The sequence below is a fragment of the Cnephaeus nilssonii genome (genome assembly GCF_951640355.1).
Source record: "Cnephaeus nilssonii genome assembly, chromosome: 4".
NCBI lineage: Eukaryota > Metazoa > Chordata > Mammalia > Chiroptera > Vespertilionidae > Cnephaeus > Cnephaeus nilssonii.
Genome location: NC_137075.1, coordinates 108414770 through 108435132, shown reverse-complemented (window position 1 = coordinate 108435132; position 20363 = coordinate 108414770). Strand labels below are relative to the sequence as shown.

The following is a 20363-nucleotide window of genomic DNA, read 5'->3' as shown; positions in this document are numbered from 1 at the left end:
CCCTTCCCTCTGTGGGCCCCCGCTTCCCCACGCCTGAGGTCTCGGAGAGTCCGGGGTCTCGGTCCCGCGCGGCCCGAAGCCCACAGGCCGCCAGGCGGGGGGTCAGCGGCCCGGCGTCCGCAGCGCGCCCCTCCCACCGCGGGAGCGCGGACGCGCACGCACCTGGCGCCGCCGGAGGGAGTTGGAGGGCGGGGCCCCGTAAGGCTCCGCCCCCTTCTCAGCCGGACCAATCAGAGAGGGCGGATGGCCCTGTGGGGGCGACGCGCTGGGGGCGTGGCCTGCGGGGCTGAGGCGAGAGCCTGCGGCCGGGCGGCGCGAGGCGCTCAGGCGGAGGCGGCGGCGGCGGCGGGTCCCGGGACAGCGACGCAGCGCGCCCGCGGCCGCGACAGGCCGGCCAGGCGCCGCATCCGCCGCCTCGCCACTGAGGGCTCGAGAGCGCGGCGGCGGCGCGCGGCCTGGGAGCGGTCGGAGCGGCGGGCGCGGCGCCGAGCGTCCTGTCAGGCGGCGGAGGGCGTCGCGGACTCGCGTCGCGATGATGCCGGTGGGTGCGGGCGACGGCGGCTTCCTCCACGGGCCGCCGGCCAAGCCTCCTTCCTCCCTCGTTCCCCGCCTGGGGCCCCGCGCGAAGCCGGGCGGACGGGCGGGCGGGGAAGGAAGTAGCCTGGCGGGCGCGCCCGGCCCCGCGACCCGGGCGGGCAGGTGGGGGCGCGCCGGGCTGTCAGCGCGGGCCGGGCGGGGGTCCGAGGGCGGGAGCGGGGCGGGTCCCCCTGGGCCGCGGCCCTTCCCGCCGGGCGGGGAGGCAGGAGGTGGAATCGGGGCCCGTCCTTTCCCGCCCGGCCTGGCGGGTGTGAACGCGAGGCCGGGGTCGCGGGGCGCTCGCCCAGGTGCGGGGCTGCGGCGCCTCTGCCCCCGCTGAAACGTGCGGGGCTCGGCTCCCGGCGCCGGCGGCGTAGGTCCCTGTGCGGCGCTCCCGCGCTGGAGCCCGCGTCTGCGGTGCTGCCTGGTTCTGGAAGCTGCAGTGGGCCGGAGCTCACCTGGGGGCGGGTTTGGACCCTGGTTCTGGAAGCCGCTGTGGGCCGGAGCTCACCTGGGGGCGGGTTTGGACCCTGGTTCTGGAAGCCGCTGTGGGCCGGAGCTCACCTGGGGGCGGGTTTGGACCCTGGTTCTGGAAGCTGCTGTGGGCCGGAGCTCACCGGGGGGGGGGGGGCGGGTTTGGACCCTGGTTCTGGAAGCTGCAGTGGGCCGGAGCTCACCTGGGGGGCGGGTTTGGACCCTGGTTCTGGAAGCCGCAGTGGGCCGGAGCTCACCTGGGGGCGGGTTTGGACCCTGGTTCTGGAAGCTGCAGTGGGCCGGAGCTCACCGGGGGGGGGGGGGGGCGGGTTTGGACCCTGGTTCTGGAAGCTGCAGTGGGCAGGAGCTCACCTGGGGGGCGGGTTTGGACCCTGGTTCTGGAAGCTGCAGTGGGCCGGAGCTCACCTGGGGGGCGGGTTTGGACCCTGGTTCTGGAAGCTGCTGTGGGCAGGAGCTCACGGGGGTGGGGGGGTGCGGGCTCGCAGACCGCTCAGGAGCCCCCGCCTGGGTCTGAGCCTCTGCGTCCCCGTTGTCACCGCGCTGCGGGGGCGGAGCAGGCCCATCGCTGGTGGCGCCGCCTGTGCCCTGCCGTCCTGGACGCATCCTGCTGGGCGGGAGACACCGGCCACTGCGCCCCACCCCCACCCCCCACGTCTTCCCTTCCCGCCTTCCCGCCCTCTAAACTGCCATGGGTGCTGAGTTATAATTCTCTAATCCAGCTTCTGGTGAAGCAAAGGTCATGACACAGGAAGAGAATGCGGGACGGGGTACCCAGAGGGACGGGTTGGTTTTCCTAGAGCCTGTTTATTTAGTGAAATTCTCAAACACGTTCACAGGAAAGCAGCAAAATCCTTCTCTCAATCTGCAGCCTCTACACCGAAAACCACGGCGTTTTCTATGGAACACCGGCTTTCTGCGGTGCTGTGCCCAAGGACGTTTAGATTAGATCCCCCTGATCTTCCCAGTCATTTCCTCTTTGGATAATCTCTTCCCCGCTTTTTGAACGGATTCCAGTTCATCCTGCTTGCAGCGTCTTAAGGTTTGACCCGGTTGATCCTTAGATCCTTCTTTGGCATCCGGGCGTGTTGAGTTTCTAAACATTCGGTTTTCAGTGAAGGACTTGTCTTTAAGGGAAGGAGAATTGGATGAGCATCAGAGGATTCCGAGTCCAGTACTGGTTCTGCTACTTTTTAGCGTTGTGACCTTGAGCAAGTCAAGGCCTCCCCGCCCGGAGTTTAGTGGGGACGTGTCCGTGAGCCGTCCCTGCAGTGGGACAGAATGATGTGTCCCAAGTGCCTGTCAGACAGATGCCGTGCAGATGTTTACTATCGTTAATGTGCTCTGAAGTGTCAGTTTCTAATTTTGCCCCCTGCAGATAAGGTATTTGGAAACTGTTCCCTCCCTAATTCTCGGGCTGGGTTTGGAACATTATGGTGTTTTGGAATTTTGAAAGCAGTTTTAGTTAAACCTGTAAGAGTGGGCTGATGTATTATACTGCAGTAATATTGAAGGTTAACTACAAAATTTTGACTGATTTTATCATTGCATAATGTTTCATTCTAGATACCCTGTTTAAAAAAAACAAAACAACTTGGTTTATATTTTTCACATGATACATTCAGACATTTTACCTCTGCGGGGTTGGTTTCTAGTCTTCCCTACCAGCTTTCCTTTTTAAAGAAGTTTGCTTAGCTAGCATTTGGGAAATTTCTTCATGATCCTCAAAATAACCAAATACTGCTTTTAAAAAACAGACAGGGCTATTAACTATAACACCCTGCTTTTGTTTTAAAATGCCTTCTAGAGACAGATGGTATTTCTCTTAGTCCCTCTTTGTGGCCTTTAACTTTGTATTTCCTTCTTGATCCCTAAAAATACTACTTGTAGGATTGAGTCTTTCCTCTCTCAACACAGTTGGGGTTGATTGTAAATGTAATGACATGTGATTCTTGATAGTATCTCAAAATACATACCCAAGACATGAATAAGATTTTCTTCCTTTATTGTATATTTGGTGTTTATCATCACGATGAATCATTGAAGCAAGATTGGGTCATTTTTTTGCAGTTTATAGAGAGCAGCACTTCCAATAGGAATGTAATGTGAGCCCCACAGACGCAATTTTAAATTTTCTAGTAAATACACTTAAAAGGGTGGTATTTTATCTTATTTTTAAAATATTTTTATTGATGTCAGTGAGGAAGGGAGAGGGAGAGAGATAGAAACATCAGTGATGAGAGAGAATCATTGATCAGCTGTCTCCTGCACACCCCACACTGGGAATCCAGCCGGCAACCCGGGCATGTGCCCCAACTAGGAATTGAATGGTGACCTCCTGGTTCATAGGTTGATGCTCAACCACTGAGCCACACTGGCTGAGCAAAAGGGTGGTATTTTTAAAATAATGGCTTTTACTAACTCATTTATATCAGAAATACTGTCATCTCAGCACATAATCAATATGAAACATCTATTAATGTGATATTTTACCCTTTTTTTTTGTACTAAATCATTGAAATCTGGGGTGAGTTCAGTATGGATTAGGGAAGTTTCACACTAGAGAGCACGTCTCCGTTCAGACCAGCGCATCCCAGCTGCTCAGCAGCCACGTGTGTTCAGTGGCCACCAGTGTAGCGTGTGCTTTAGTTTATCTGAAAATTGGCCGTCAGTGTGCGGTGTCTGTGGTGACTTGGAATTGACCCGGTGGTTTCCTGCAGCGCCCATTCTCCCAGCTGTTGGGAATAAATGGGAAAACATCCGACTATGTTCTCATCTGACACATTCAGGTCTTTGTAGAAGTCTTCAGTTTGCCCATTACAGAGTCCCATGACTGTCTACTTTTACACAAAGTTACATTTTGGAATTTCCCCTTATCAAAATAGTTTTGCATGCTATTATCTGTAGTTATTCGCCCTTTTTTTTCTTTTTCTTTTTTGGCAGTGATGGCATTTTAAGGGTGTTTTCCCAAGAAACAAAATGGGCTATATTTTAAAGATTATTTGTTGACTTGTCCCTAAGATCTGGACCTGAAAGCATTTAGGCTATGCGTAAAGAACTCTGATAGAAATAAGAATTTTAATACAAATCGCCTGATTCAGAGCCTAAAAGCATGAAAACTGTCTTGATCATTAGTCAGCATCATTCTTTTTTTAAAAAGAGCAAACATTTGCAGTTGCTAAGTCTTTTTGTGCATTATATGTGGGTAATGGTGTTAAGGATACTTTTTCCTCTTCCAAAGGAATACTAACTTGAGTAAAGGAAGTTGAATGGCTCTGAAATGTGTCCTATTCGTAAGAAGGGCAGGCTGGTGGTAGTGTTCTGGTTATGTTAGCAGTGGGACTCCTTACCTCCAGTGGGCCCACGCAGTGTGACTAGCTGGCTCCACTCATCTCTGCCCCAAGAGCCCTCTCACCACATGTAACTGTGGTCTATGGGTTACATTATTTTGTGCTTAATATTTAACGCCCGTTAAGCAGTCACTTATTTTAGTGTCTTCCCAACTACTACGTTGAAACATTTAGAGGTATTAGGATAGGTCTTCCTCTTTTTGAACCATCGGCTGTCATGTAATTGATAAAACAACAAATTGGAGTAGGGAAATTAGCTGCCAGTCCTCTCTAGCTAGTAACTGCGTGACCTCTGAACTTAAACTCTTTGGGCCTCCATTTCTCATCTGTAAAATGAGTTGGTCCTGGTGATTACCAAGTGGTTGTTTTGGTCCCAAACTTGATGTATAGGAGACACTTTCATGAAGGTCAGTAATATTCATATTGGCTACGTCAAAGGTTGAGGCACCCTGGCACACTTTGTGTTGGCAGCCTTTTAGTAAGCTGCCAAGTATCTGCGTGATAGAGCAGCTAGGAAGAGCTCAGTAGATGTTCGCTATTATTGTTAATTAATAATTAAGTCACTGATAGGCTTGAATTTATAGCCTAATTCAGTAAACAAAGACTAGATAATTTTTTTAAAAACTTGGAAAACATTTATTTACTTTCCCACATCACTAATCATTGGTATGAGCAGCTAAATCTTATATCTCCTCAGGAGAACATAGCACTGTTGTCTATTACATCCTATGGAGAACTTAAATCTTAGGTCACAGTGTTAAGAGCTCCTGGTTTTGGTCTCATTAGCTCTCTCTGAAATGACCTATGGAGAAGTTGTTTTTAAACAAAAATTACAAATGTAATATTATCATTTAAAATAATAAAACAACTTCTAGCCTTTGGACTGCCAAAAAATTGACAAAAGGAAAAGCAAAGCCTTGATCCTACAAAGTTGTGTATATAAAAGCTTTTATTATTAGTTTTATTGAACTGAAGAATAGTCTGCATGGATAACTCTTCTAAAGGCTACAGTATGAAGTACAGCCATGAAGTTGTGCAGCTCTTTACCTCCCTACAATGCACTGTAGTCATAGTGAGCACTCAGTGAATGGTGCCGGGCACTGTGTCAGGGCACTGTGGCATAGGTTTGTGGTGCGGTCTGCATGTTTATGGTGAACTGAGGCTCAGGAGCTAAGGAAACTTGGCGAAGGTCCCCAGCTAGTCCGTGGTCAAGCAAGGTTTGAAAACAAACCGTCTCCAAAGCCTTTGCTCCTGGCCTCTGGGCCAGTCCCTCGGGGAGTTTGCTGAAGTCAAGGCAAGTGCTAGAGGCGCTAGTAATTTGAGGTTGGCTAACTTCCCCCCTTGTGCTCAGTTCACATGGAGCTTACAATTGAATAGAATCCCAAGGTGAATCGTTTTCATAAAAAGTGATAGTTTTCACCCTCTTCAGGGACAATGCTATTTTAAATGTAAATGTGTTAAATGTATCTTTCTTTTCTCAGCATTCTACTTTGAACAGACCATGTCAGTATAGATGCTTAAGAGATACTTAGGATTTTTAGCAGGATAGGAGCTAAAAATATCACCAGGTTATTATATTGAAGTTATATAAGCATGCATTTTTTTTCTGTGTTTGTACAGAAGGGCAATAGTTTTTCAGGAAAAGTTTGGTGGGTTGCTGCCTTGAAGTGCTGTTGCCATGGTTATTTCACAACCTATGGCTCAAGGCTGAATGGAGGCATGGTGGTGATGGAGTTCTCTTGGGACACTTCCTTGCTTGATTGTTTTATTTCGCTGCAGAGGTAGCTGTATGACTGTTGTTCATACTGATTAAAAAGATTTAGAGGGCCCTGTGGGGAAGAATGAGTTTTATGTTGGCTGTGTTGTTTGAGATGCTTGCTAGATGCAAAAAGACATTACTCTTAAATCTGCCCTCACTGGATTTTGTAAAATAAAAATCCTTGCATGTGACATCATGCAGAACAGTAGAAGACTGAAAAAAATGAGGTAGTTTTCATTAAAATTAATAAGTGACATTCAAAACATTAAGTGTACAGTTCAGTACAGAATCTTGCCAGTGGTATGGTTAGTGTATATAGAGCACATGTTAACTGAAGTTTGGGTAGCATCATGATTTATAACATGCTGTGATTATAATCATAGCTCAAGCAAATGTAAAGGCCCTGCGTGGCTGGAGCAGACAGTATGTGAGGGGAGAATGGAGGAGATGCAGTCAGAAAGGGGGCTGGTGTAGGATCCGGTCCTCAATAGGCTATGGTAAAGACAAAGAACATGGAGAGAAATTTATCCTGGAAGAAATGAAACACAGCGGTTTACTTATCCTCTGATAAACCCTAATATGCAAATCGACCCAATGGCCGGTCGCTATGATACACACTGACCACCAGGGGGCAGACGCTCAGCACAGGAGCAGCCCCCTGGTGGTCAGTGTGCTCCCACACGGGGAGCGTGGCTGGTGAGCACAGTGGCAGTGGCAGGAGCCTCTCCCACCTCCGCTGCAGGCGGGTGGTAAGGAGCAAGGGGTCCTGGACTGTGAGAGCCCGGGACTGCAAAAGAGATGTCTGACTGCCGGCTTAGGCCTGATCCAGGGGGATCGGGCCTAGGCCAGCAGGTGGACAGCCCCCAAGGGGTCCTGGACTGCGAGAGGGCACAAGCCGGGCTGAGGGACTCCTCCCCTCCCCCCAGTGTACGAATTTCATGCACTGGGCCTCTAGTTCTATATAATAAAAGCCTAATATGCAAATTGTCCCCTCGCCGGGAGTTTGATCACTTGCTATGATGTGCGCTGACCACCAGGGGGTGGTGTGGAACATGGCGGGCATCAGCGACATGGCACTGGCAGTGAGCAGCAGTAGAGGCGCTGCCAGCCACCGTAGGCCCTGAAGAGAGCGGGACCACAGTGGGATGGTGGAGCAGGTGTGTGGGCAGCGCCAGGACAAGGTGGGTGCAAGCAGGGCCCGATCACCCCCCAGACAGAGATGAGCGGTGGGGGGCAGGGCTGCTGCCCGGCGCCCAGGTGCTGAGGGAGCCGGGCAGGGGCCCAATTACCCCATCAATCACACTGCAGACGGCGACTAGTGGTGGTGGCGGGGGGCGGGGCCGCTGCCTGGCTCCCAGGCACGGAGGGAGCCGGACAGGGGCCCAATGACTCAGGCAGAGTGGGGCCCGGGGGCCCAGGTGCTGCCCAGGGCCCAGAGGTCAGCTGGGACCTGCCCTTCCACGCCAGATGCTCGCGCTTTGATCACCGGCCAGGCCTAGGGACCGCACCCGTGCATGAGTTTCGTGCACTGGGCCTCTAGTTGTATTACAAGTAAGTCTGAGTAGCAGGCATTGCCTAGATGACTTCACTATAGCAAGTTAGAGTCAGTTGGCTTAAGTGTGAATTCTGGCATCACTATTTATTGACTCTCTGACCATGGGAAAGGTTATGTGAACCCTCAGATCCTTGTCTCTAAGCAGAGGGTAATAATGGTAACCATGGCCCGGCTGGTGTAGTTCAGTGGTTGTGTCAGACCTGTGTATGAACCAGGAGGTCACGGTTCGATTTCTGGTGGGAGGACATGCTCGGATTTCTGGCTCAATCCCCAGTAGGGGTCATGCAGGAGGCAGCCTATCAATGATTTTCTCTCACTGATGTTTCTTCTATCTCTTCCTCTCTGACATCAATAAAAATATATTATTATATTAAATATATATTTTAAAAAATAATGGTAACTGTGTAGGGTTGTTAGGATGATAAAACGGATTTTTAAAGGGGAAACGTGCCTGTTGTGTAGTAAATGCTCAGTAAGTGTTAGTTATCTATATATATATATAAAAAGCCAGCGACCGGAATGACTGGTCACTATGATGCCCACTGCGGCCAGTGAACCGGCCAGATCAGGGGTAGGGCCCGCCAGCCAGCCTCCCATGGCCCCTTCCCCGGCCGCTGACCCCAGATGCCCCCCCCACTCCATTTGGGGGCAGGGACCACCGCCAATCACCCACGACCCCTCCTCTTCGCCGGTCCAGCCCTGATCAGGCCCCGATCGAGGCAGGCTGGCCGGCCAACCTCCCGCCATCTCTTCCTTCCGACAGGCCCGTCCATGATCCTCCCTGATTGGGGCCCAGCTGGCCGGACCCCATCCATGCACGAATTTGTGCACTGGGACTCTAGTTTATAATAAGTTTCATTTCCTCTGGAAAGCTTTCACCATCTTTCCCTTGGCCAAATCCACCAATACAGGCATTCAACCTGGTGTGTCCCCCTTTTTTTTTTTTTTAATGTAATTCACATACCATAAAATGCACCTTGTAATGTGTATAATTCAAGCAGTTTTTAGGGTATTTACAAGATGGCACGCCATCGCCACTATCTGATTTCAGAATATTTCGCCTGGTGTGTCTTTGCAGTACTTGGCATAGTTAGTCTTTGTGTGTGACTGCTTGGTGGGTGTCTGTTTCTTGTCCTGTTAATTTCATGAAGGCAGGAGCTGCACCTTTTGTTTGCTGTTTACCACCAGTGCTTATCCCAGGGCCTGGCCACATGGCCGCGCTCAGTGATGACTTGTGGGGTGAAAGAAGATATGATACGGAAAGTAGTGTTGCACGCAGTTGTGAAGAGGCACGTGTGTGTGTGTGTCCTGTAATAGGGTTTGCATTTGATCCTGTGGGTGATCAGATACCATCCACATTTTTAAGAAGTGGAGTGATACAGCTAGGTTTGTGTGAGAGAATTCTGGTACCAGGACAGGGGAGACTGTGGAGTAAGGGAGATAAAAAGAAACAGGACTAGCAATCAGGAGACCAGCTGGTGCAGGCCGGACTCGGCCTGAAGAAGAGAAAGATCCAGTCAGAAGGAGGCAAAGTAGATTTGATGGAGTGCGTGTGAGAGTGAATGTGCGTGCAATAAGTGTGATTGCTTGCAAGTGTGCATACGTGTGAGTGTGTGCCCATGTGTAACTGTGTTTGTGATTGAGAGAGAGAGGAAGGAAGGGCAGTGGCTGGAGTTGAGGATAACAAGGTTATTGCTTCAGCAGCCAGGCCTGTGTTTCCTTTACGACAGAGAACACTTGAGAAGGAGAAGATTTAGAGGGCTCTGGGGGGGAGAATGAGTTTTATGCTGGCTGTGTTGTTTGAGATGCCTGCTAGATGCAAAAAGACCTTACTCTTCAATCCTAAATCTTTACTTAAATATAGCAAGCAAGGAAGTGTTTTGCCATGTGCTGGTAGTTTTTAATAGGGTTTGGCATGTTCGACTGCTGCCTGGGCACCTATGGCACACCACACATGTCGGCTGTTGTGCTTGTTGGTTGCTTACCAGCCCCACCCTGACCCCCACTAGACCAAGCTTCCCTGGCAGTGGCTGGCCTGGGCCCCATCCGTGTGCTCCCAGCACCTACCGTAGTTTATACATACACGCTTTTTACAGCCATGTATTCTGTGTCTGCATTGGTGGTTTGTGTCCTGCTTTTCACTCTGTTGACTTTATATTTCTCTAATGGCTGTCTTGAGAGTACTGTCAGTAAATAATAGTTAACCTCACAAGAGATCAAAGTATAGGAAGATTTTTGTGATAGAACTAGAAATGAGAAGTGAAGTTTGGTCACAGTGTGAGGAAAGACAGTTTGGGATTAACAGGAAAAAACACACACTCTCCAATAGGAACAAAGAGTATTTTGTGGTAAGAAACACAAAATGTGAGAGGGTATGACATAGTGAGTACCAGCTCAGACTCTGGAGCCAAACTGCCTGCTTTCAAATTCTCGCTTTGCCACTTCCTAGCTCTGTGACCTTGGGTGAGTTATTTAACCTCTGGGCCTTGTTTTCCTCTTTAAAATGGGCTCAATAACGGAATTTCTACAGGTGGTTGTGAGGCGTCAGGTGCTTGGAGCACTGTGTTAAGATACAGAATGAGCTCTCGGATGCTTGCTCTTCCTGAGTTCTGTCCAGCAACCAGGAGGCTGCCTGGCGAATGGTCAGGGCGCTGCACCCAGCGAGGCCACGCTCTGTTCCTGCTGAGGGGCCCGGTGGCTTTTGCAGACCCGTCACGTTGATAGGGTGGAGAGGGAACGGTTTGCTTTTCTTAAAAATGAAGGCTTACCTTTTCTTCCTAGTGCCTTCTGTATGCAGACCACAGCTAGTGGTTTATCACTTACAGAATCACTCAGCTTCCTTCTACCCTACCGAGAGGACACCTTCCAGGCTCCCTTGTACAAAACGCCCCTTCCTGGGCCTCCTCTCTTTGTGGTACGTGGGCTCACCGGGCATTTATTCGTGGGCGCTCTGTGGAAGAGGGCTTCGCTTTGTTTTCCCACCCCAGGCTCCCCGTGCTTAGGGCATTGCCGCCTCTGGTAGCTTCCAGTAAGGACTTGTTTACTGAGTGGTCTCAGCGGCATTTCGGGGACACCATTAGATGCTGCCTCTGTGCTGGGGCTGGGCACAGCCCCTGTCTTAGCGAGCTCCCAGTGGGGCACAATCACACAAACAAAACAGTGCCATTCCGAAAGGTAAGGATCGCAAGGGGACAGAGCACAAGGGGTAGTTGGGACACGGTGGTGATAGGAGTCATCTTGGGGTGTTGGGAACTTTCACCAAGGAGGTGACATTGGGATGCAGTTTAGAAGGATGAGGAAAAGGGGGTGCAGGTGATAGGGAAGGGCTTTTAGGTATAATAATATGTGCAGGGCATTGGGATCTAATTTCCCACGGTGTGTGGGGGGGCAGTGCCGGGAATGTAAGGCCAGATGAAGCAAGGGGCAGGCTACGAAGGTAGGTAAAGGTCAGATTCTGAGGGCCATGTGTGACCTGCATAAGAGTTTGAACTTGATCCTGAGAAAGATAGGAAACTGTTGAAGGTTTCAGAGAGGAAGGGAGAGGGAGAGAGAGAAACATCGATGATGAGAGAGGATCATTGATCGGCTGCCTTCTGCATGCCCCCGACTGGGGATCGAGGCCGCAACCTGGGCATGTGCCCTGACCGGGAATCGAATCATGACCTCCTGGTTCACCGGTCGATACTCAACCACTGAGCCACGCTGGCTGGGCTGAAGGTGGTTTTTACAATTGTGGTAAAATATAACTAACATAAAATTCACCATTTTAGCTATTTTTAAGTATACAGTTCTGTGGCATCAAGTACACTGCTCAGCAACCATCACCACCATCCATCTCCAGAAATTTTTCATCTTAAGCTGACACTTCTGTTGAAGGAGTTTAAGCAGGGCTGTAAAGTGTTCCAGTCGAAGTTACAGTTGATGCGAGGTGTCTGGAGTGGACGAGAGGGATCTGCTAGGATAGTCGAGGCAGAAAAGGGTCTCTGAGCCGCCAGAATGTCACCAGAGAGTCTGGCCTTGAAGCCAGTTTGTTCGGAGAACCTCGTCAGCCCTCACTTAACCTCCATCCTCCCATGTTGCGCAATCTCATTCCAAATCTTCAGGCGCTGCATTTGAGGTTGCTAGAGGGGTGTCGCTGTGGGCAGACAGACTGATGGAAACCATAGAAAGACACAGCTTTAAGTACAACCCGAGGTTGTGGTCTGAGGCCTTGAGGGTGGGCAGCCTGACCCGGATCAACACCAAAGATGTCACAGTTACAGATTACACACACGGTGGTAGTTGAAGTTCCTCATGATGACCGAGTCACCAGAAAAGAGTAAATATCAATAATGCAGACAGCATCTGGGTACATTCTAGATGAGCTCAGTCCAGTAGAAACATAAAGTGAGCTACCCATGCAATTTTAAAATTTCTAGTAGCCACATAAGAACTGGGGGAAACAAGTTAAATTAATTTTAGTAATATATTTTATTTTACTATATCCAAAATATGATTTAAACATTATTCGTGCCTGGCCGGTGTAGCTTATTGGTTAAGTGTCAGTGTATGAATCAGGAGGTCACGATTCGATTCCCGGGCAGGGCACATGCCTGGGTTATGGGCTCGGTCCCCAGTGGAGGACGTGCAGGAGGCAGCTGATCAATGATTCATTCTCATCATTAATGTTTCTATCTCTCTCTCCCTCTCCATTCCTCTCTGAAATCAATAAAAATAGATTTCAATAATAATAAACATTTTATTTTAACATTTTTTCACACTAAGCCTTTCAAAATTCCAGAACATATTTTACGCATATGTAGTACATCTCATTTTGAACTGCCCACATAGCATGTTATAGCCATGTGTGGCTCGTGGCCACATCTTGTGTACTATAAAGAACCTGTAAGCCCTGGCCGAGTGCCTGGGTTTCAGGTTCAATCCCAAGCCCTAGTTGGGGTGTATGTGTGAGGCAACTAATGGATGTGTCTCTCTCACATCAATTTCACCTCCCACACATCCCCGCCCCCGTGTGTGTGTGTGTCCATCCGTGTCCGTGTCCATGTGTCCATCCGTGTCCCTCCCTCCCACTCTCTAATAATCAATGGAAAAATACCCTTGGGTGAGGATTAACAACAACAAAAAAAGGCCCTGGCAGTTAGTAAGCACTATAGATGGGTGCTGTTATCCCCAAATAGTCATTCTTCCACAACGTTAGATGGTGTGTCAGTGCTCCATTTTAAAGTCATTCTTGCTTTGGAAACTGCGTAATTTCTGATGGGCATTGGACAAGTTTTCACAGGCAAAGAAAGATGTTAAGTTGTAACTTTGTGAGAATACTCTCTACTCGATGTCTTTGGGTAATCAATTTCTTGTTTGCTGCAACATTGAGGCTGCTTAACCACCACAGAAATAGTGTAATTAATACTGAAAGAATTTAGGATTATAATTAAAATTAGAAAAAATTTGAAATAATGATTTTATCAACATTTAATTACTAGTGCTATAATTAAATGACCCTCTTTCTGAAATATTTTACCAGTCCTACTGCGTGTGGGGCGACTACCTAGTCTAACTTTTTTCCATCGCTATATTCTAACACACTGGATTATTTTCAGGGTTTCACCTTCTAATATTATTTGTATTTAGAGTATAAAAGCATAAAAATAAAACCAAGATATAAGAAGATCACTGTCTCGCAAGTGGAAGACATTTAAAAGGAAGTCCTTTATCATCATCCAGAGCAGCAGTCGCCAACCTTTTGGACCTCGTGGACTACAGTGGTCCACGGCGACCGCTGCTCTAGAGTGGATTGTGGCTGGAATCAAGCACATTGTGGTATGGCGATTACATGGCACGGAAGAAAGCAGTGCCTAATTGGGGCGGGAGCATCTGGTCAGGGCTGTTTTCATCTGTCATTGGCTGGCAGCCCCACCCTGCTGCCCAGTGTACGCACCATGAAGTGGATTCTCTACATAGAACACAAGCTGCCCGCCCCTGGCTCCCATTCACAACCTCCCCGCCCTCCATGGAGAACTCCTTTAGTCTCGGCCTACGGCCGCTTCCTCTGGGAAGTCTTTCCGGACTGGCGTCGGGCAGGCAGCCTTCCGCAGCCTTCCGTGGGCTCGCATGGCTCTGCAGCTTCCCACTGTGGTTCCCTGGTGTCTCTGCCTCAGCTCCTGGTTCAGGGAGGGCAGGGAGGGGCCTGTCCTGTTGGCTGTGTGTGTGCCAAGCCTGCCCAGGGCCAGGATGGGCTCAGTAACACTTTCCTAAACAAATGGAGTGATTTTGTAAATGTGTCCAACTTACTTACGTTATGCACAAGGTAAAGCTTTGCCCTACACTGTGGGTTTGGGCCTCTTGTGCCTGTTACACTGCAGTATCTTGCCATAAAACAAATCCAAGAACCCAGTTTAGAATCTTATGTGGTCATTTGTCTCTAGAATTGAACAAATCCTCAAATATCATTGTTAACAGAGAAAGCTTATGGTCCAATAGGTTTCTGATAGGAGTCCTTTTGAAAGATTGCTAGTTATTAGATACGAAGGCTTATATGGGGTTACCGAGAGGGAAAATGGGATATTTTTACAGTAGTAATAGTAGCTGCTCATGCTTTTGGTAGTAAAGTCATAATAACTAAGTTCCATGACTAAATTTAATGGAAAAATGAACTTTTGTGTTTGTCAGCTGTGTGTTTTTTTTAAATATATTTTTATTTCAGAGAGAAAGGGAGAGCGAGAGAAACATTAATGATGAGGGAGAATCGTTGATCAGCTGCCTCCTGCACACCCCACACTGGGGATTGAGCCCGTAACGCATGTGCCTTGACCGGGAATTGAACCGTGACCTCCTGGTTCATAAGTTGACGCTCAACCACGCTGGCCTGGCTGTCAGCTGTTTTTGTTATACGGAAGCTATTATTAAAGTTTCTTCATGGGACGCTTTATGGCTAATGATACAAAAGAACCTGTTTCTGGCAGGTTTAGCTAATATTCAGAGAAGCCTGGGGCTAGAGAGTATTGAGGTGAACATTCTGTACCAACATGGAATCAGGCAGGAAAGACTGTAGACTCAGGGTTCTCAGTTTTTTGTAGGCTCAAATAGACATTTAGATCTCGGCAAAATCTCGCTACCTTCATATCCCGCTTCTCCCCAAATACCACCTAACATAATCTATGTTTAATTGGCTTACACTTTCGTTTTGAAATTTTCAGTTTCTTGGGTATTGAAGCCTTATTTGTTGGTCAGAACCATTCCTTACACTCTATTCCTGCAGAGCGAGGAGGGGCCGCACAAATAATGAAGAGCCTTCCTAGTGCTAACGTCTTAGCTGGGGCGCAGGGGCTGGCAGGGCCTCCACGCCTAGCGCTGCTTTAGGGAAGCTCTTGGGCATCCGGTGGGCTCCAGGCTCGAGTTACGTGTGAATTCTGAAATGAGAGAAGCCAAGTGACCCAGGCCTGGAGTGGGAGCAGTTCTCGGCAGGGTGTCGGAGCTATATTTACAACAGATGTGTTTGTGCCCCCTCTATATGCATCATGGAGATGCCAATGGCATAGTAGGGAAGATCAATGCAGTCCAGAAAAGGTGGCAGTCAGCAAGTATTTACACAACAAATATCTGTTAACTTTTATAATGGGCCAACACAGTGCTAGGCACTGGAGACTTAAAGACCCGAATCCCCTGTCTTCAAGGGGTTTGTAGTCTAGTTGATGGAAACATGCAAAATGGGGACAGTGTGGGACAGGAGTGTGAGCGCGCAGACTCAGGGTGGCCCTATTCCAACCCCGGCCCTGCCGCTTCCTAGCTGGGTGGCCTTAGACAAGGTACCGGACCCGTGGGAGCTGACCTCCTCATCTGTAAGGGAAAGTGGCAATGCCTGCCTCTAAGCGAATTATGGCGGGGCCACATAGAGAAGTAATCTATAGCCTGAAGGAAGAATGAAGCAGAACTGTGTGTCCTTATGGAAAAATGCCCAAAAGATAGTGTTAGCTGAAAAAAACACTCTACTGCATGTGGTCTCACTATAAGAAGAAGAGTTAGTGGTACAGAAACATTAGGGGGACTTTTTAATTTCCTCTATTATTAGACTCTTTTTGAAAAAAAAATTATTGATTGATTTGAGAGAGAAACATTGGTTTTGTTGTTCCACTTATGCACTCATTGGTTGCTTCTTGTATGTGCTCTGACCGGAGACTGAACCTGCAATCTTGGCGGATCAGGACAACACTCGAACCAACTGAGCTACCCGGCAAGGGCTTAGATTTTTTTGAAAAAATAATGTACATTTATTAATTTTCCACCCCCAAAATGATAAAGATAATAGTTTTAAAAAGCAAAAAGCCCTCCGCCCAGGACTGAACAATACGGCGCATGGAGAATGCCCAGCAGGAGGGCCAGCACATAGTCAGCGAAGGGAGACTGTTACCGTTGTTGCTCGACACGGCAGCCGGTAGGAAGGAAGACGGCTGGACTTAAACCCTGCATGGTGAGATCTCAGTTTGACTTTCCAAGGTCAGTTGATTCCTCGCGTGTAGGATCTCGGTTGTCCGGTGGGGCCCGGATCTGGGGGTTGAGTCCTTATGCCCCATGGACTTTCCCTGGCCTTGGGGGAAAGAGACAAGACGTACACACGGGTCAGGTGTGCCAAGCGCACATGCACACCTCTCCATCCCTCTCCTCATTCTCTCTTGAGAATAAAAACACTGGCTACCTCCCCTGGAGGGAGGGCGAGTGGCCTGCCACGTTGTGACGCCGGGACTGTCTGGGCAAGGCGGCGGCGTAGGCTTTCAGTCATTCCTGGGCTTAGGTTTGGACCTCGAGCGAGGACGAGCCTCTTGGCCCAGCTTCACCGGTAAGATGAGGATGGTGCCCCTCCCTCTTTCACTCACATGTCATACCTGTTCTTCTCCTTGTTCCTGTTGGTTAAAGGGTTGGAGAAGGATTTTTTTGAGGTTGTATCGATGGGTCATCCTATAAGGCTTGCCTTTCATCTGCCTGTGAAGTAGATGGAATGAATCTTCATGAAGAAAAGAGAAAACTGCCGAAACCTGTTTGGCTCTGTGGATAGAGCGTCAGCCTTCGGACTGAAAGGTCCCAGGTTCGATTCCGGTCAAGGGCATGTACCTTGGTTGCGGGCACATCCCCAGTAGGGGTTGTGCAAGAGGCAGCTGATGGATGTTTCTCTATCATCGATGTTTCTAACTCTCTATCCCTCTCTCTTCCTCTCTGTAAAAAATCAATAAAATATATTAAAAAGAGAAAAAAAACTATTTTGGGGGGTTTTGTTTCCTCTTTAGATCTGATTTTTAAACTATTTGCTGCTTTGCGGTACTCTCTCTGGAGAGTGTTTTCTTGTGGGTGAAACAATGTAGTTTTCCGGGGCATGCTTTACAGGGGTGCCATTCATGCAGGTGTGCAGGGACGTCTTGATCTCGCCTGTTGTCCTGGGAGTTGGTCAGAGAGGCCATGTTTGTTCTTAACTATATGGTCACCTCAACTGCTGTCTCCCGCCAGCAGGCCTTGGGCTGATTTGCTATGAACAAAATGGCGTGGCTTAGCTTACATTTCCCAGGGTCCCGCGATATGCACGGAGCCCTCTTATCATATGATATGTTCAGTGCGTGTGACTGGTCTGCTTTACGATCCGCTACTGTTTATCATTTGCACTTGATTGCGTGTCCCTGTGTCAGTTTTGTTTCATGGTTCTCTTGCTACTTCATTTTAGTTCGTTTCCATAATATTAAAAGTCCTGGGGTTTCCCCCTAACCTTCTCAGTGCCCCAAATTGTTGTCAGGTACTTAAATAAATAAGAGAGAAAGGAAATTAGATTTGAGAGCATGTTGCTTGTCAGACTTCTTGCTAGACATTTTACAGACCTTCTCATTTAATATTAAGTAAACAGTGTAACGAAATAAACTGCTGGGAGGGAGGCAGCCTGCCCGGCTGAGAATCGAAAGACCTGATTTCAGTCTTTGTTTTGTTACTAATAAGATTTGTTAACCTTGACAGATTATTTCCTTCTCTGGGCTTCTGCTTCCTCGTCTGTAGAATGGGGAAAGAGGGGTGGTTAGATGAGGTTCCTTCTGGCGCTAAGATTTGACAGCTGCTCTTTGTGATAGCCTTAATGTGAAACTCTCAACATATCTCTTATAATTGAATTGAATACTTACAAAGGATTAAAAGGCTTAATCTACTCTTAAGACTTAAGAAGCTTACATTTGCTCTAAAATAACTCAAATTACCAAAAAATATTTTTTATCTTTTCTTTCCCCCCCCCAAACAACTTCAGTGACTATTGGGGGGAAATCGATGCACCTATATGCTGTGTTCTCAAATTGGATGATTTTAATAGGACTAGTGTGAGCGTTACCTTAGGGAACACAATACTTTATTTTTGTGTTAAAATACGGGTCATTGTGAGAACTTCCTGAGTGCTGAGCCAACAATAACATGTTCAGTGTTTTTGAGACCAGCAGGGAAAGGAAACCTTTGGGCACTGCTGCAAGACAGAAGGCCCGAGGGAAAGACGATCTGCCCGTCCCAGTCCCCTTTTCTCTCCTCTGCGGGGAACAGCCAGGGCTTTCAGCTGTTTCGTGCTTGTGAGGCTCCCGGCCGGTGGACGGAGGAAAGGAGGGGCTCCTCGGCCGGGCAGCCCGCTTCCCAGGCTCCTGTGGAACTGGGGGGAGCAGGTGCGCTGCTGACCTTCACTCCCTACCCGCCCCGTGGTTTGGTTTTCCTTTTGTGCAGGTAGAGGGCTGGTCAAGGCCTGGGAGGCAGTGTGGTGTGCTGGCCGTGTTCACGTCTGAACTCAGCTACCCAGTAACTGGTGCCTCCATTTTTATGCCTCAGGTGTCTCATTTGTAAATGCTAATGATTTTAGTACTTAAGTTCATTTTGGTTGCAAGTGGCAGGAACCAACTCTTCTAACGTCTGACAGAGGATCTGTTGGAAGGGCACGGGAGGGAAAGCTGAACAACTGAATCTCCGGTGGAGCAGGCCCGGGGCAGCTCGGGGGGGGGCCTGGCAGCGGGCGTGGCAGGTGTCCTCTTGTCACAGCCTCTGTCTCACAGCCCGCACACCCTCCATCAGCCGGTCTCGTCAGAACCTCCACAACCTGCCCCGCTTCCATTCTGCACGACCTCCAGGAGTCTCCCTGCCTCCTGGGTGCTTCTCCTGGACTAGCCCCTCGGGTCTCCGTTTCTGGCCTTCCCCTCAGCCTGCTCGCCACAGAGCAGCCGGAGTGAGCCCAGGAGTCCTTGTGCTAAAGCATGCACTTCCCAGCTTAGAACCCCAAGGCTTTCCGGCTCCCTCTGAGCAAAAGCCCAATTGGAAGTTTACCTCTGGACTCCTGTTGTTCCCCCTTGATCTCCGCTCCAGCCGAGCTGACTCCTATGGGTTCTGCATCTTACCAGGCATTCCTTCTGCCTCAGTGTTCCTCCCTCAAGCTGCCTGCCGGCTCCCTGTCCCCTCCTTCAGCCAGGCCTTTTCTAACCGCCTTATTCAAAGTTAAAAGTGTCCTGTCCCATGTCCTTTGCCTGCTTTGTTTCTCTCCATCACCACCCATCAGACTGTATGTTCCCCCTACTTACTTTGTCCCTCTCCCCAGACTGTAATCAAAGCAAAACTCCACGAGGGCGGGAGCCCTGCCTGCCTCGTCAGGGCTGCCTCTCCGGTGCCTGGCACAGAGCAGGCGCTCAGCAAATACTTGCAGAATGAACATCTTTTTGTCAAGTACCTCCCTGCATTGCGTCGGCAGTGTCAGGAGGGATGGGCATGTAAAATAAGCATGACGCCTGGGAACTTGCCCAAGTGTGAGTCCCCAAGAGGAAGGGAGAGTCTGGAAGCCACCCAGTCGGGGTCCCTGAGGTTGCTGTGAAGACTCAGCTGGTGTAGGGTTGTCTAGTGGGTGCGAAGAAAATGCTCATTCTTCCTTTCAGAAACACATGCAGTCATTCTCCATAGTGGAGGTTATCGCTTGGAAAGGTAAAAAAGTATGGTCATGTAATAATAGGAAAACGCATGCAGCTAATGTTTTAATAAGTAATGGAATATGTAGTTCTCTCTTCAGAAGGAATGGTGTTGAAGCTTTGCAAATTGTACACAAGCTTTTATAAAAAGGCTCTCTGGCATCTGAGCAGACACAAACCTCAGGACCCAGGCCAGGTTAAAAAAAAAAAAAAAAGTCAAGTTCATAAGAGTTGGAAGACATAGTTTTCATTTTAGCTTTTCTTTAGTAGGATTTCTTTTTTTTCTCTGAGTCAGTCTCGGCTGTTAAGTGCATTCATCTTTGAATTTTATAATGAATCTTTTCTAATTTACTCTTTTATGTTCATACTTACAATGTTTTACTTTTCAAAGGTACATGTACATTAGATGTATAAAGTGGGTTATTCCATTATAAAAAATTATTTGACTTTATGTTCCTATCTGAAACTTTTGGATAAAGATGGTTTCTTATAGTTTCATATATAAGATTGAAGAACTTGAATAACTGTGTCGTTTTTTTGTTTGTTTGCTTTTGTTTTAAGTGATCATGAATTTAAGCACTGTTTTGTTCCTGAGCTATTGGAGTAGAAATTTAAGCTTTGGAGCCAGACACCTTTGGGTCAGACACTCTGGCACTTCTTAGTCATGTGACTTTGGGCAGTCCTTC

The 20363-nt window shown here is 48.7% G+C and overlaps 1 protein-coding gene across 1 annotated transcript in view; it reads left to right on the top strand.

Moving 5' to 3' along the window:
- Window positions 1-290: 290 nt before the first annotated feature.
- Window positions 291-20363, top strand: part of PPP1R13B (protein phosphatase 1 regulatory subunit 13B) — a 79888-nt gene continuing 59815 nt past the window's right edge. The window contains exon 1 of the mRNA XM_079768252.1: window positions 291-541. Within this exon, the coding sequence (XP_079624378.1) occupies window positions 533-541 (9 nt within the window). The 5' untranslated portion in view covers window positions 291-532. The remainder of the gene's footprint in view (window positions 542-20363) is intronic.